The sequence below is a fragment of the Alosa pseudoharengus genome, unplaced genomic scaffold (genome assembly GCF_046254945.1).
Source record: "Alosa pseudoharengus isolate Yale_2024_CS ecotype anadromous, Long Island Sound unplaced genomic scaffold, YU_APseudo_1.1 YU_APseudo_1.1_scf_17, whole genome shotgun sequence".
NCBI lineage: Eukaryota > Metazoa > Chordata > Actinopteri > Clupeiformes > Clupeidae > Alosa > Alosa pseudoharengus.
The window spans coordinates 27,600,441-27,616,481 of NW_027468640.1; the positions used below are offsets into that span (position 1 = coordinate 27,600,441).

General features: G+C 45.8%; 1 protein-coding gene across 1 annotated transcript in view; it reads right to left on the reverse strand.

Annotated features, from left to right (window-relative positions):
• Nucleotides 1-1,524: 1,524 nt before the first annotated feature.
• The window catches only part of adam19a (ADAM metallopeptidase domain 19a), a 110,176-nt gene continuing 95,659 nt past the window's right edge, over nucleotides 1,525-16,041 (reverse strand). Inside the window, exons 13-23 of the mRNA XM_076289185.1 lie at nucleotides 15,319-15,408; nucleotides 13,149-13,344; nucleotides 12,256-12,364; nucleotides 11,913-12,117; nucleotides 10,971-11,048; nucleotides 9,073-9,181; nucleotides 7,630-7,771; nucleotides 7,087-7,186; nucleotides 6,567-6,824; nucleotides 4,740-4,921; nucleotides 1,525-2,177 (exon numbers count right to left, since the gene is read on the reverse strand). Coding sequence (XP_076145300.1) covers nucleotides 2,126-2,177; nucleotides 4,740-4,921; nucleotides 6,567-6,824; nucleotides 7,087-7,186; nucleotides 7,630-7,771; nucleotides 9,073-9,181; nucleotides 10,971-11,048; nucleotides 11,913-12,117; nucleotides 12,256-12,364; nucleotides 13,149-13,344; nucleotides 15,319-15,408 — 1,521 coding nt within the window. The 3' untranslated portion in view covers nucleotides 1,525-2,125. The remainder of the gene's footprint in view (nucleotides 2,178-4,739; nucleotides 4,922-6,566; nucleotides 6,825-7,086; nucleotides 7,187-7,629; nucleotides 7,772-9,072; nucleotides 9,182-10,970; nucleotides 11,049-11,912; nucleotides 12,118-12,255; nucleotides 12,365-13,148; nucleotides 13,345-15,318; nucleotides 15,409-16,041) is intronic.

Consider the following 16,041-nt stretch of genomic DNA (forward strand, 5'->3'; position numbering starts at 1 on the left):
CGCCCGCGGCCAAAGAGGATTTACTACGACCGAGATAACTATCAGAGTGGGAGACGCCGGTGTCCCAGTTCTAATTCCCCACCACTGCTCTGCTCACCACCACCACACTCATTTCGCATCTCGCCTGCTCTAAGCCCGACCGCAACCCAGTGACCGCTACCACCTACCTTTCACCTTAATAGAGAATCGCTGAAATAACAGTTACAGTCGTGATTAAAGCTGTATCTGAAATTACACTTCATTTGTTGCTCACAGCGGTATTTCGACGGGGCATTAGAAATTGGAATTGAACTGCCGATTGCCCATCTTCAGGGGTCCTTAATGTCCATTCCATTTTGGAAATTAAGTCCCAGAATCCGGCAGTATCCCTGAATGGTTCTGCAGGGGCATTTTTTCCTCCATTTAAAAAAAAATGATTTCATTCATAAATCGCCGTCCTTCGTTTGAAGGTGGCAGTTAGACCTCATCCTGTCCACCCAGTGGCTACTGCTGCAGCTCCTGCTCATCTCCGTGTGCCAGTCCCTTTAACATGATCCCCTATGCAAACACTCATTCTGCTCTCAGAGCGTTCTTTCAACCATCACTACTCAGCAACCTTGAGACTGTTTTCAGTGTGCTCACTCCAGAGAGAGACAATGATGTTGAACCGACATTATTCATTTGTGTTCCATAGACTTTCAGTGCAGCAAGGTGCTGGCAGTGTCAGGATGATGATGTGGTTCATGTTCCTGTGAACAAAGCAACCAAACAGGAAGTACAGCTTCATTACACCCTTATGTCCCCTTGGATAAGAGCTCACTAAAATGTGAGGGTCTTCTTTTAGTGTACCAGACCTTGTCTGATGATAGCTTAAGGGCAGGTGGGTAGATTACCCACAAGGTGGCAGGATGGCCAACGCTAATGCAGATTGACAGATGGGAGAAGTAAGGCACAGCTGTGCAGCAAAGCCCTTCCAGTGGAACGCACACCCCAGGCTCCACCACCTGGGCCCCAGATGAGAGAAAGGAAGTGATGCTCCCTGAAAGGTATGGACGTGGATGAAGAGTGGAGGATGAGTAGGAGCTACTAAAAGACCGTGACAAACGCTGCCTCTCTGTCTGTGTGTGCAGTGCAGGATTAGCTGGTCTTACATCCCCCGTATCGGCCTATGCAGAGATATCTTTGCGCGCACAATGTCACAGGTGGGTGGTCAGCACCTACCTAGAACAAACCCACACAAATTGACTCCTTTTCTTATACAACCGACAGCCTACCATTTACCTGCGGTGGGTCTGAAATGGCTTCTTATAAAATCATAAGTGAAGTGACTCAATCGGGCCAGCGGTGCTTGCTATATAACCTGAAAAGGGCTGTGGGCTGCACACAAGCCGTGTTGCAGGTGATATAAAAACCTGGCAACACTCTCTGGCTCGAGGCCTGATTCCCCAACGCACCTGCGAGCCCTGAGTGTGTGTGTGTTTCATGCAGATAGACTTTCCCTCAGTAAATGGGGAGAGGCGACGCACAGACACAGTGAGTACAGTCTTGGTAAAAAAAAACAGTGGGTTTTATGTAAGGATGCAAAGAAAAACAAACATACACTTGAGAAGATTCACATGGAAAAAAATGAGTGAACAGTTGAACAAAAACTGTCTTTGGCACATCATACATAAACATTAAAAAGCAAATGTAAACAAGACAGTTATTTAAAAAAAAAAACACAACAAGTAAAAACAAACTGATACACAAAACACGTAAACGTAATGACGATTGAATCAAGATTTTGGTAAAATGACCACTCCACCCCCCCCCCCCCACCCTCGAAACTAAAAACACTTTTTGATTTTGTTGTCTCAGTTCTGCATCTGCGTCTTCCGAGTGCAAAAACCGCGTCTTGTCATGTGCCGGGCGCGTTCGCCAAGCGCGGTGGGGTCGTCAGCGTTGGGAGCGTGTGGCGGGGAGGGAAGTGGGTTGCAGAGCCTCGACTCGACCCCAGTACTCTGCCTCTCCTGGAGGGATGCCTGTTGGACAGTGAGCCTGTCCTGTTTTTGTTTTTTAACAGCCTCCAAACAAGGTCTTTATGTTTTATTTTAGTGCAAATAAGGCTGACTGCAGTCTCTACTCCAGAGCTCAGTTCCTACCAGGGTCATTTTCTGAAAGGCGATGAGGCTGTGTTTGGTTTCGCTCCAGGTACGGGTCTGAAAAAGAGACAGTTGTGGAAGGGAGGGGAGGGGAGGGGAAGAGAAAAGGTGGTGGAGGGGTGGAAGGGGGGGACAAACAGTGTGTTACGCTTTGCTGCATGTGGGTGTATGTGCTGTGACAAATGGTTCAAAGTTTCCCTCGTTTCGTCCTTGGCCATAACTCCAGCCCCATGGAGGTGGCTCTCCAGATGGATTGTGAATTGCCGGTTATGACACCTCTGTTGCCAGCCAGAAGAACACTCGGATCTGTACGGTCAGGCTTGCCAATGGAGTGGCATACAGTGTGACTAAATAATAATAATATGGAATCATGTGTGAATCGCACTCGCCACAGAATGAGCAGGAAGAAACAGTAAGATAATATAACTAGGGAAATGGATAGCCTCTAGTTATGTCCCATGGATTAACATATGTTAACAAACGTCAAACGTTTTTTTTTTTTCAAACCAACTAAATATATCCTTTGCTATGGGCATGGGATGAGACAGTTACTTTTTCAAAGCACATATTTGCAATGTATAGTGTCTGAATCTGTAGCGTTTGTTTAGTAGAAGAAATGCTGTCTTTTGTTTCAATAACAATTAATTTGGGATTTTTGAAATCTCAGAAGCGTTTGATCACTAAAGCTCAGCTAGGTACAAAACAATCTATACGTTCTGCATCCCGGCAGCGCAGTGGAGACCATCAACCAAACAGGACTGCCCTCGCGATGGCCTCCCTCCTAATTAGCCACCGCTCCTTCCCTGCTTAAGACGGATGCCTGAGTCTTATTCTCTTAAGTCGCCATGACGCCGGGCCTGCCGCATTGATTGCCGTGGCGGAGCGGATGGAGAGCTTAAGGAGCTCGGCGGGTGCTGCCACGTGTGTGTGTGTGTGTGTGTGTGTATGAGAGAGAGAAGATGCGGCACCTGCAATGTCGGCAGGACTGGTACCTGCCGGGGTGGAATTATCAGCCTGCGCGTTAAGCTTTGCCTGAGTGCCTCACAGGCTCCACGGGCTTTGCAGCTTTAACAGTAAACAACTGTAGATAAGATGATATGGAGGTTCAGGCCAGGTAATTTCTCTTTCTTTACCCCCCCACCCCAAACCCCCTTACATTCTCTCGACTAGTTTATGCTGGGTTTGTTTATGGAACGTGATCAAAGGATTTTTTTTAAATAAAAAGAGGGCCTTTTTGAGATGTCATTTTCAGCTTTGGATTTCAGGTGGATTACGTTGCAAAAACAGGGGCTCCAAACCCGATGCGCTACAATTTATTCAACCATTTATTCTAAAACCTACTGCACTGAATATATAATTGAACTCAGATTTTTTTTACTTCCAGCAAGTCCTGCATTTTCATGTTGGACTACATTATCCCTGGTTTTGTCTGGCAGGTGACATAAAATAACCGCTGACCCAGTGGATACACAGATGAATGAGTTACAGAGCATCCCCCTGAAGGAGACAGAGAGCTTGTATCGACCAGATAGCAAGACCTGGGAAACGAATTCCGTTTCCCACTGGGGATAAGACCAGATTTACGGCGAAGACATGAAACGTGACTGACAAGAACACATTCAGCAAATGCAGAGGTTGGTCGAGAGTTCTTAAAACGACGCAGATCTGAAATGAAAGTAAAAAATATCCCATTTAATCTTGATGGAATGGACATGAAAAGTTTAGAACGAAGATCGAGTCTTTCAGAGAACTTCTTCAACTACCCCCCCCCCCCCCCCCCCCCCATTCCATTTCTACTGGATGGACTTGTGCTGCCTGGACAAAAAAATGAGAGCTGTGCTTGAGACTGGCCCTTGTCCAACAGCAGGGTAACTGAATACATAAATTGACCTCGGTGGCCTCTGATGGCTTAAAACAGAATGCAATTTAAAAGCTCCTCTTTTGACCTGCCTAATTGAGTTACGGTTAATCAGTGCAAGGCATTTTTACAGTAGAGAATCACTCGTCTTATCGTATAGACGCCTGTACTTAGAATGATTTATCTGCAGGCAGAAAGGACCTTTGAACTCACTTTCTATATCTTTAGAATAGATGATTCCAGTGATTGGGTAATGGGACTGATGGATTGAAGTGGTGTAATGGACAATTAATTTAATGCGTCATGACTGCCTGATGAATGAGCCGAAACCAACTGATGATTAATTGGTTGACATGGCAACTTGCTGATGAGAAACAGCTTATTCTAATGATGTGTAATTACCACCAAACAGTGAGGGGGAAAACATCGGACCACAGCGTCTGTTTAAAAAGTCCTGATGAGGACTTGAGCCAAAATGGCCTCTTTTAAATTTCTAGCCAAACTTGTACAGGAAGGGCCTACTAAAATGGGTTTGATTATGGGTTTGATATTTAAAGGCCTACCAACATGGGTTTGAGATGCAATGGTTTTGATACCCATTTAACAGGCAACATGCTCTGTCTGTAGTATGCTTTAATCTGTTAGTTAGATTTCTGGAGTTAGCATTTGCTACATGACTAAATGTATGTAAATGTAATGCATATAATGCAAAAATACACACATATTGTTTGTCTGTCTGTGTGTCTGTCTGTCTGGCTCACCTGAATGCTTTGAGAGGGGGCGTGGCCGTCACCATGCCCACGGGCTTGGGCCCCACGGCGGGGGGCATCATGACCAGCAGGCCGCCCGAGGAGGGCTTGGGAGGGGTGGCCCGGGCAGGGCTGAGTGGCAGGGGCCTCTGGGGAGGAGACGGGGAGTGGCGCGACTGCAGCTCAGACGCCAGCTGGTGGAGAGAGAGAGAGAGAGAACGAGAGAGAGAGAGAGAGAATGAGAGAGGGAGGGAGAGAGAAAAGTGATACAGAGAGAGAGGTTTAAAAAAAACCATTTACACAACCATTTATTGAATCAATCTTCAAACCATGAAATCAGAGCCCCATTGAAACACAATACAACATCCAATACAGACATCCTATCGGATCAAAATGTATAGCATCCTCAAATCTAAAAGACCAAAATAGCAGGCCCTTTTCCACTTCATAATTAAAAACTACTCATGCACCCTCCCCACCCTCACACAATATCGAGAGAGAGAAAGAGAGAGTGAGAGAGAGGGAAAGAGAGAGTGAGAGAGAGGGAAAGAGAGAGTGAGAGAGAGGGAAAGAGAGGGTGAAAGCAGAGATGGCACAGAAGAAAGCCAAGGAGAGAGCGAGACTGAGAACACACTTAGCTTTCCATTCTCAAATCACACGTATGTGCCAATTGGAGCCCTTAATGAATCACCTTAACCATCCACATAGCAGCTCAATCCCACACGCCTGACACCATCCCCTTTTCCATTCGTGTCAACGCAGCCTATACCTCCACTCCTCCAACCTCATCCAAATTAATCCCTGATTACGGCTACAGTAGCTCCAGCTAATTCCCCTGGATGCTGAACTGTGAAGGTGAAAATACACTGGCTGCGGCACGGACCAGAAATAAAATACAAATAGCATTTGTGGCGTCGCTCGACGTGAGAAAAGTTGGTGCTAATCCAATTTTAGGGGCCGCGCAAAGCTGCGAAATGTAATTTCGCCCGCCTATATGCTCGAGACCGTCTCTCTTTGTTTTTGATTAGTAAGCGAATTCAAGCGAAAACGGCCCAGAACGCAGGGGAAGAAAGAAAGAGAGGAGGTCAAAAAAGAAAGAAAGAAAAAAAAACCACAACAGTGCATGCTGTCTGCGCAGGATCACAATCGAAGTCAATCAAATTTGAGGAGAGTCGCAGCTCCCTCCGTGACAGGCAGAACGCATCGCCCGATGATCAATAAGACGGGAGAGAATAAGTCTTCCCGGGTAATTCTGAAAATAATCCCTCCCCACGGTATTTCGTTGCAGGTGCTGCCCCGCTGTGCAGCGCTTCAATAGTGGGTTAGACATACACACAACAACGGAGTTAGAAATTGCGGGCCTTACAAAAAGGTTTCACCCTCATCTGTCTAAATTTCACAGCAATGTGCTGTGTGGTTTATGCTTGTTGTATGTGTGTTTGTTAAAATAATTTGATCGATTCTATGTTTCATTATTTATTGTATTTCAGAACGTCACAAGATACAGTTTGTTTTGTATCGGCTTTCTTGAATTACAATAAAAAAATTGGATTACAAAAATTGTACTGTGTAGAATAGAATATTCCCCCCCGGAATATCCTGGTAAATTAAAAAAAATCTATACTGCTATTCTATTCTAATCTATTCTTCAGGGTCCACCCCTGCTAGAGAGTTCCATTATCATCATCATAGTTGGCCCCACAAGACTTCCTTTTTAACATTCCATATGTTATCTTAATGCAGTGAAAGTAGATTGGGACCCAAATAGAACGTTCAAGCATTGTTTTTGTTTTTATTGTTGAAAGGGTCTATACAGACACAGAGAGCGAGAGGCCTTACCAGCGGTGAGCGTGTGGGGTTGAGTGGCAGCGGTTTCTTGGGCGGGCTGAGCTTGTGGGTGTGTGTGTGCGCGGGGGACTTGGGGGGTGCGGCGGGCGGCTTGCTGGTGGGGAGGTGCGACCGCGGGCCCTTGATGTCCCGGGGAGAGGGGCGCGGAGACGGGGCTGGCCGCAGTGGACGCACCACGTTGACCGGCTGCGAGCCGTTGGGCATGGGGCCTGGCCTGAGAGGAAGGACTTCTTTGCTGGTGTGAGGAATCTGGAGAAAAAGACCAAATAGAGAAAGAAATTGTACTATTATTAATGTATTATTTCACACACCTTGCCAATACTATATATACACAGTATAGTATATTTATGGAATGAGTGTGGTACGTAACCTCCTCCACAACCCCACCCGCCATTATGGCTGGGGTTTGAGGTGCTGTGAAAACTAGTGACAACAGAAATGCCACATGGATAATCAGTTGTTTCGTAAGCCATTTGTTTAATTGTTCAAGAAAAAAGTCCTCCTTACTCACCCCCTTAAGGTTGGTGCCCTTGTTTGAAGGTGCGACGACCTTCAGATGAAAGGCTGGATTCAAGTGGCCATTCTTCCCCTTCTCCATGGAAGCCTCATGTCTGCGGAGGACAGCACAAGCACTTTGTATTTATTTCTTTATTTGTTTTTTACACACATACAAAAAGTGAAGGTCAAGCTGAAAATCTACAGGGAGTTTTTTTTCCTTTACAGCCTCCCGCTCTTGAAACAGATTAGTCTGGTCTCAAGGTGCCTGCCACGCTGGATTATGGGTTTACCAGACACTAAATTGTCCTCACAAAACACTCAAAAACTTTCCCAACCACTCCAAAAACAGTCAAGAAAAAGTATAACACAAACACAAACTCAGAGGACACACAACTTTTGCAAGTTCAAACCTAGTCCACTGACTCATTGAAATTGAAATTCAATGAATGAATCATTGAAATGACCTGGACAGTTTTGGAGCAAACTTACTATCAGCCTATCACATACAGACATACATATCAGAACAAAGAGCCTCCAAGGGATCTGTAGTCCATACCTGCTGGCCTTGGTCTTCTCTCTTTGTGAAAGCCACTTGTGGTAGTAGGAGCTCTTGATCTTGAAGCAGTAGAAGGAGATCAGAATGGCCGGGAGTAGCACCAGGAAGGCAAAGAGCAGCCCAATGACCAAGCCCAGCTGACCTGTAAACAGTGGCAAAAGTGTTACGACACTGAAAGACCAGTCCAAGTGTTCAGCTATGTTTTCAGGAACCTTGGAGAACAGATCTCTGCTGTGCTTGGACGCTTGGTTGGTGTTGGAAGTCATCCATACCAGAAAAAAACAGAAGTCTATGCATCGGTGGAGAGCGACGAGGGGAGTGTGACAGACACATGAAAAGAACGCAGCGATGTCTGACACCGAAAAAAAAAAACAAGCAAAATCTCTTTTGTTCTGTCATAACTTTCTCCAAAGACGTGAAACCGAAAAAAAATAAACTAAATTAGGATGACAAGCAAGAGAGAGAGAGAAAAAAATCCCTGTGTTATTCACCAAACACAGTTCCTCTTTGAAATGCCTCACTGATGCACTGATTTCAAATGTCAGTAATGTAATATAACAAAAGATTCCCGGCTAAAGAACTCAGCAGGAGGCATGCGTAACTTTAGCATATGGTGCGTGGAGTGGAGACGGCCGCCAGTAATATGCCACCGCCACTCCACGCGGACAGGTGAGTGATGAGACGCGCAGCTGGGTCTGTCTGCGAGAGTTAGGCAGCGCGACTGCTGAGGAGCTAAGTGACAAGCCGATTTCATATAGCCGCCCCGCTATTGTATCACGCCGCTGTGAAAAGATAAACTGCATTTCACGGCTCCGAGATGATCCCATTGATAGAGACCACTTTGCATTAGTGTCAAATTGAATTGTTGACAACTGGAAATTGTCCACGGTTGTCCCTGCGACAAATCTCGCTAATTAAGATATGGTAATATTATAGAGTGTTGGCTGCGGGGACTAGCTCGTGGATGCGGCATGAAATGGTGTACAAATGGCCTGTGAGGGCTGGGCCCCTCTCTCTCTCTCTCTCTCCCGGGCTGATTGAATGTGACATACTGGCTGGAACCGGCAGCATGAAACTTGCCATTTTAAAAACGCATTTCAGAGCGAGTTAAGAGGCTGGCACTTCGAAGGTTACGAATCCTTAATCAGCCCACTCAGCAGGAGGTGGGGTGTGGGGGGCGGGGGGGGGGGGGGGTGACTGAAAGAGCAGAGATGACCTTTCAGGAAGGTGCATTTCCTGTCATGCTGCGAAAGGAGAGCAGAGAGGGGGAAAAGGGAACGTGCGCTCACAGGGAACTAGTCCTCCTTGAATACCACTTCAGAGGTGGCAGGCTGAGACATCAGCATAAAAACGGGCTCATCAGCCGTTTGGGAAGTGGGGGGGTTGGAGAGCTAAAAAAAGGAGGGAGGAGAGGGAGAGAGGAATAAAAAAAAAGAAACTCACTGTCGTACTGGACAGGCCCACTGTCCACACTGCCGCCCAGGCCTGGCTTCTCGCAGAAAGGGGGTGCCCAACCACGGTTGCAGTGGCAGTTTCCGTTACTGTTGCAGACCTAAGGTGTGTGTATGTGTGTGTGTGTGTGTGTGTGTGTGTGTGTGTGTGACAGGAATCAAGAAAAACAAGTATGCTCAGAAGGTGATTGGTGTATATGGACATTCAGGCATAAAACTTTTTCAGTTTCATTTCAAAAGTTCAAACAAGATCAGCTGGTCATGTGTTCCACCCCGAGCTAGACTCTAGACCAGTGAATAGAAAGGCCTGCTCTCTCTATTTTCCCTGGCAGTCTTTTATCTCTTTCATCTTGTGGTAGAGCTTCCTTTTAACTGAGAAACTTTTCAGGGTAAATGTACTTCATGCTGGGTTTCTGACTTTTATTTCAATTATTTATTTCTTACTCTGATTTGTTACATATTTCTTTCACCAGCCACAGCCACAACACTTAAGGGACAGAAAGAGTCTGAGAAATTAATAAAAAAAAACACGTGGTAGGAGATAGTGAGACGTGGCGAGCGGATGGCTACTCTCTTGTCCCTGCTGCGAGGGTCTTTCTTAAGCCCCTGTGGACCGATCAATCAAACAACATTGCATGAAATACAAAGAAAGAGTGAGAGAGAGAGCGGGAAAGAGAGAGAGAGAGAGAGAGAGAGAGAGAGAGAATCAAAACAACAGCTGATAGCAATAGAATGTGTTGGTTTGCAATGTGTTAATCTCCTGCTCAAAGCAGCTCACTGGCGCTAGGATTTTCAAAGAGAAGTGGAACAAATAACTCAAATCACAGATAAACAAATAAACACACCAGCAAAAACTAGGTTGTGTGTGAGTAGGTGAGTGAGTGAGTGAGTGAAAGAGAGAAAGAAAGAAAGAGAGAGAGGTGCAGTTATACAAAATGAGAGACACAGAGAGGACGACCAAGACAGGGATTAGATGTATGTGCTTTGAGGGCTTTTTAAAGACTTTAATAACAAAAAACTCTGTTAACGATGGAGATTCTATAGCAGAGCTAATGGAAGGATTGTGTGCTTGAGAGAATGTGTGTGTGTGTGTGTGTGTGTGTGTGTGTGTGTGTGTGTGTGAGAAGAGTGAAGAGGAAGAAACACCTGCAGGGGCTGTTTGAGAGGATTTAAGGGTGTGAAATTGTGCCTGTCCTCACTTGGCTGACAAACATTGACCTTGTGCTCGCATGCTCGCAAAGAAGCAAGCACAAACAACCAAAACAAAAGTTCCAAGAGCCCAAGGAGAGAGGGCATCATCCATTTGAGACGACACTACTGTCAAATACCCGAAAAGCCTTTTCACAAATCCCTGCCACTTATCACTGAAGACATCTTTCCCCCTGAGACATGGAGAGTTGCCCAGACTTAAAAACACATCAGCCATTTGGGATCAACATTACAACACTTCCAGAATGGCACACTGACAGGGGCTCAAGGATTATTACAGCCATATCATATCACAATAAAAGATTACCTACATTATCTCTTAAATGCTGTTTACAAAAGGCTTTATCCAGATAGCTAATGTTATATGAACTAGCTATGAGCTTAAATTATCCACTTAATTTGACCTAAATTGTAACCTCAGTCTCTTTATGGTCTGTTAAATGTATCATTAATTTATTATATATGGTATATACAGTTTTGAGCATCGAAGGTTCAACGTGATTAGGGCATTCCTTTTGTCTTTCATAGCATCATAACAAAACAACCTTTTATTACTTTACGCAATATGGATGGCATGGTTAATAAAGGCATTACAGTATAGTAAGGAAGATGTAATAAATGAGTTATTACACATTTTCTCACAGCCCTCGTGTACAAGAATATGTCGCACGCAAAACTCACCCCGTGACCATGGCAACGGCCTAAGCAGTTCTCCAGATCGGTGAAGGAGGCGTTCTGACAGCGGCGGTCCTTGCACACCTGAACAAGACCACATGGAGCACACACTCAGACAACGTGCCACTCAGGTCCAAGCCAATCAACAGACTCCTGCTAATATCCAGCTATGATGAGCCTCTTCATACTACCACTTAAGATCAAAGCAATAACAAACAAAAACAAAAAACAATTCTAGTAGAGGGCCTGCACTAAAAGATCTTTGTTGTAAAGGAAAAAGAACCCAGCAAGGGTTCACAACAACAAATAACAATCAGTGTAGGCTATCATCTGAGGGCTTTTTTTTTTACTTTTTTAAAGGTCAAAAGTGTTGTCATGAAGAGATCTCTTTGTCTGTTAACCCCTGTGGTGAATATTGAGAACATAAGCAGCTACAGTTTGTCCAAGCGAGCATCCACGACTCTTATCCAGGACTCTTAATTGGCACTAGTTTGTCATTAGTTTGTACATGTCTGAGGTTATAACAGGGATCCCACTCTAAATCATATGGAAAATTCCATGACTTTTTCCTGATGAAAAAACTGAATTTCCATGACCTACTGTACAGTAGTAGCCGTGTAGCATTTAAGAATCTTTTACTTTTTTTTTTTAGAGTGGGAGATGAATAAATGGTGGGCCAACCACAACCACTCAAGCAAGCAGTAAAACTAATTACAAGATATACACCAATTCTGTGTGGACATATATTTGCATTAATGTATTTTGGCAAGTACGTTTTAAACTCCTACAACAAAATTCCCTGATATTCCATGAGTTTGCCCCTACAAATGCTAAAATTCCATGACTTTCCATGTCTGGAATAGACTCAAATTTCCATGATACTTCCATGATATTCCAGAAATTCAATGACCCGTGGGAACCCTGTGATTAGCTTGTGGACCCCCTCACCTTCCCCTCTCCACACTTGGTGCCCGTTATGACGAGGCCCGGGTCAGGCAGGTCGCCCTGCCCCTCCTGGGTGGTGTAGACGTAGGTGCCCCTGCACTTGACGTCCATGCCATTCCTGCGGATGGTGGTGTCGATGGACACGGCGTTGGTGCCTTTGGGCTTCTTGGCAGCGCTGTGGCACTGGATCTTACCACACTTGGCATCGCTGGGTTTAAAAAGGCAAAAATAGAAAACTCAAATGAATAGTCGTAACTGCAGTGATTATTCCTCACAGCCAAATGCCAAACAGCAAAAAGGGCTTTCAGAGTAATTTCACAGCAATTACAGAGTCCAAATAAATTACCTTTTGTCGCATTTCACGTAGTTACCCTGGGCGTCCTTTCCACAGTTGCCAAAAGCGTTGCCAGCCACGTTCACGTCCTGAAAGCAGGCATCGTGTGCAGGACGGGCACCTGGTACAAAACGGGCATTTTCAGCCTCAAATACACCAGTCTTCTAGTACCTTCCTCAGCCCGAGCAGTGTGCCAATGCTCATCTCTGAGCACGTGCAAGGGCAAAGAGCAAAGGCTATGCCTTCTGCAGTAGCTTACCTTAGCTTTGAGACTAAACGCTCGACACAGAAACTTCAAACCTGGCACTTTGAAGCTTAAAAAAGGGCACATTGAAGCTTAACACCTGACACTCATGGCCCAATCTTTGAGAGTCAGAGCCCACTAGTGAGCCTGAAAAAGTAAAACAACTCTCACCTTTTTAAAAATTTACTCTCACCTGAGCATGGTGACCCAACATGCATTGTACATATACTGTACTTTACTGTATCATTACTTATTTTTTTCCAAATGCAGAAATTCACAAAACGTTACACTTAACTTCTCTGCTTTCTTTTCTTTTCTTTTCATCTAGAGGAGGGCAAGAGGTAAAAAATGGCAACATTCTCTCTCTCTCTCCCTCTCTCTCTCTCTTTCTTTCTCTCTCTCTCTCATTCTCTCTTTGAACTTTATTTTTTATTTTTTTGGCCTTTTATGCCTTCAATGACAGGACAGTGGAGAGTGACAGGAAGCGAATGGGAGAGAGTGCAGGGGTGGGATCCGGAAAGGACCACGGGGCGGGAATCGGATCGCCGGCGTACGGTGCAGGTGCCCCAACCAGTTATGCCACAGCTGGGGCCAGAACTTTATTTTTTAAACCTGAACACTTAGCTCCGTTAGTGTGTGGTCAGCGAGGTGGCCATCTTACCGTAGCCCCACAGCTGTAGACACTGCGCCTCGTGGGTCAGGCACATGCCGTTGTAGCAGTAGGCGTGGCCACTCTGACACGTGGAGCCATCCAGCAGGTAGACGTTGGCCGGACAGTATGGCGAGCCACCCGTGCAGTACTCGGGCAGGTCACATGACCCGGCTGGCCCGCGGCACATGGTGCCCGCCTGCTTCAGCTGGAGGATGGAGGGAGGAAGGAAGGAGGGAAGGGCAGAGAGAAGGAGGGAGGGATAGAGGGAGGGAAGAAGGGAGGGATAGAAGGGTGGAGAGAAGGATGGAAAAAAGGGCAGAGAGGAGGGAATAGAGGATAGACAAATGCAAAGGGATGAGTGTGAGTGATGGTGACCAAATGAATGGTACAGAGATGGAGAGGAGAGAGACAGGAAGAGACAAAAAGAAAGTACTTAACCACAGACGGTTGCTATCTATTCAGTGTGCTACATTAAGGCGGGGATCACACTGACCAGCGGCAAGCAGGAGGTTTCCTATTCTTCTCTATGGTTCGGCAGCGGAACGGTGGCAACGTTGGCGTAACGCTAGCGTTGAACAAGCTGAGCCTTGAACTTGGTTCAATTTTCAAAGCGCAACACGAGCGCATTCAATTGTCAGTTAAGGCAAACCATTTGTGTTACCATAGGAACGAGATATAGAACTTATTATGGTCTGAGCGTTGTGTTACGTTTGCCGCTGCCGCTTGCCGCTGCCCAATGTGATCCCCGCCTAAAAGCAGTGATTTGCTTTCTTAAATCCACCCACTACTCCTAGTGTGGTTTTAACCTTACGAATGAAGCGATGCAGCTTATTTATGTACATGAGTAGCTGTGAGATTGAGACTTGTGAATGAGACATGTGGTAGTTAACGGTGACAGCGATGTGCTACACTCCTCTCCACAGTGCTCTCTGATGGACTCATCCTCCAGCAGTGCTGTGTGTGTGTTTTTGGAGAAGAAGCTTTGAAGGGGGACAGGGAAGGAAGAAAAATGCTGTTCTTTTTTTACTAGTTTAATCAAGCTTACTCTGGTTGTTTGCTGATTTCGGATACTCTACCTTTAATACCTTTAATGAGCTACTTTCAAAGCAGTGGTCCGCCCACTAGCCTTAGTTTCTTATTAACCTCAGTTAGAGGTGTCGAGGAGAAACAAAAACTGCAATTTGACTTAATGGTAGTTATTTTTATTTCACTAAACAGTGCTTTCTCTACTGAGCATGCAAACAGCATCAGCGATGTGACCTGAAATGACAAGTCAATTGCGTGACTGATTCACCCCTCTCAGAGAGAGAGAGAGAGAGAGAGAGAAAGAGAGAGAGAGATGAGAGATGTAAGTGTAGAAGGACAAGGGGTGATGACGGCTGAGGATACACAGGATGTACAGACTATAATTTGACTAAACGCATCTCTATGTTTTCCCAGTGGGCGATAAGACGTGCTCGCTCGGCCGTTGGCGAGGGGCATTTAAGTAACCTGTCCACGCACCGACATGCTGTGCATCTGTGTGTGGCGCGTGTGGTATCATATTGAAAAGGATACCTGCTGGGAGAGACGGGAGGCTCTGTGTGAGGCTGTGGCATTGACATTTCAGACAGACACTCCACACACTATGTGCTCTCCATGTAAAGCTGAAATGAAAACGCATTTACTGGAGTGGGGTCAGTAAATGCTGAGAGGCTTGGGGAAGTTTCCGGATTTCATCTGATGACATTTGTTGGAGCTCAGTGCATTATCCATGGCTCTACCCCTGATTTCAGGTGACATTTGAACGTGGAGGGATATCACCAGTCTGGACTGGAAGTGTTGTGTCTGTACACAGGGTGTGTTTGCATCTCAGAGTGGGCTTAGTTAGATTCAATTATTCAGACTGTGTGTTTTAAGGAACAGATTGGGTGTTCTTTTAAGGGCATCAACTCTTACATACATTCTGCAGCTGATTTAGTTAAGGGCTGATTGTTTTGCTTCGGAGGTCAAAAATTGGAAAATTAACAGAGATTTGACTTGGAATTTAGAGGCAAACTAGCATGTGACAGACTGTGTGTTTGAGTCTGTGTGGTTGTGTGTGTTTGTGCTTGTGTATGTGTGTATACGCCCCCCTGGATGAGCCTGCCCAAATTCATGTGTGTGTGTGTGTGTGTGTGTGTGTGTGTGTGTGTAGTACCTTGCATCCCTCGCAGCAGACCCCGTGAGCACATTCTGCCTCCGCTTTCAGAGTGCAGTTGTTGGCATTGCAGCAGTCATTGGTGCACTCCTTTAGAAATAAAAACACATGGAAAAACAGCAAAATGAAATACATCCTGCTGCCCTGCTGCCCTGCTTTAAAGATCTTTTTTGTATATTTAATGCCAATGGGAATCTGCCTAATTCTGCCCTGCATGCATTTGTTGGTGTTTTCCTTTCCCCCCCCCCCCCCCCCACACACACACACACACACACGCACACAGACACACGCACACAGACACACACACACACACACACACGCACACAGACACACACACACACACAAACACACGCACACATTTCTAGTGTAGCTTCCACTGAGGTGAACCAGCTTGAGCCTGTGTGCCCCTTCCTGCCTGTCGCTCAGCCAGGGCGTCAGTGTCGGCAGCTCACTCCACTCGGCTCACTCAAACACTCAGTCAGCCATCTCCGCTAACAGCTTTCACTTGCGCAATCTGGGGGCTGCTAATGGCTCTGATTTATCCAAGGGCCAATAGGTGATACTGTGAATTTGTGTACGTGTGTGTGTGTGTGTGTATGTGTGTGTCGGTGTGTGTATATGTGTGTGTGTGTGTGTGTCAGTGTGTGTATATGTGTGTGTGTGTCGGTGTGTGGGTATGTGAGTCGGTGTGTGTGTGTGAGTCGGTGTGTGTGTGTGTGTGTG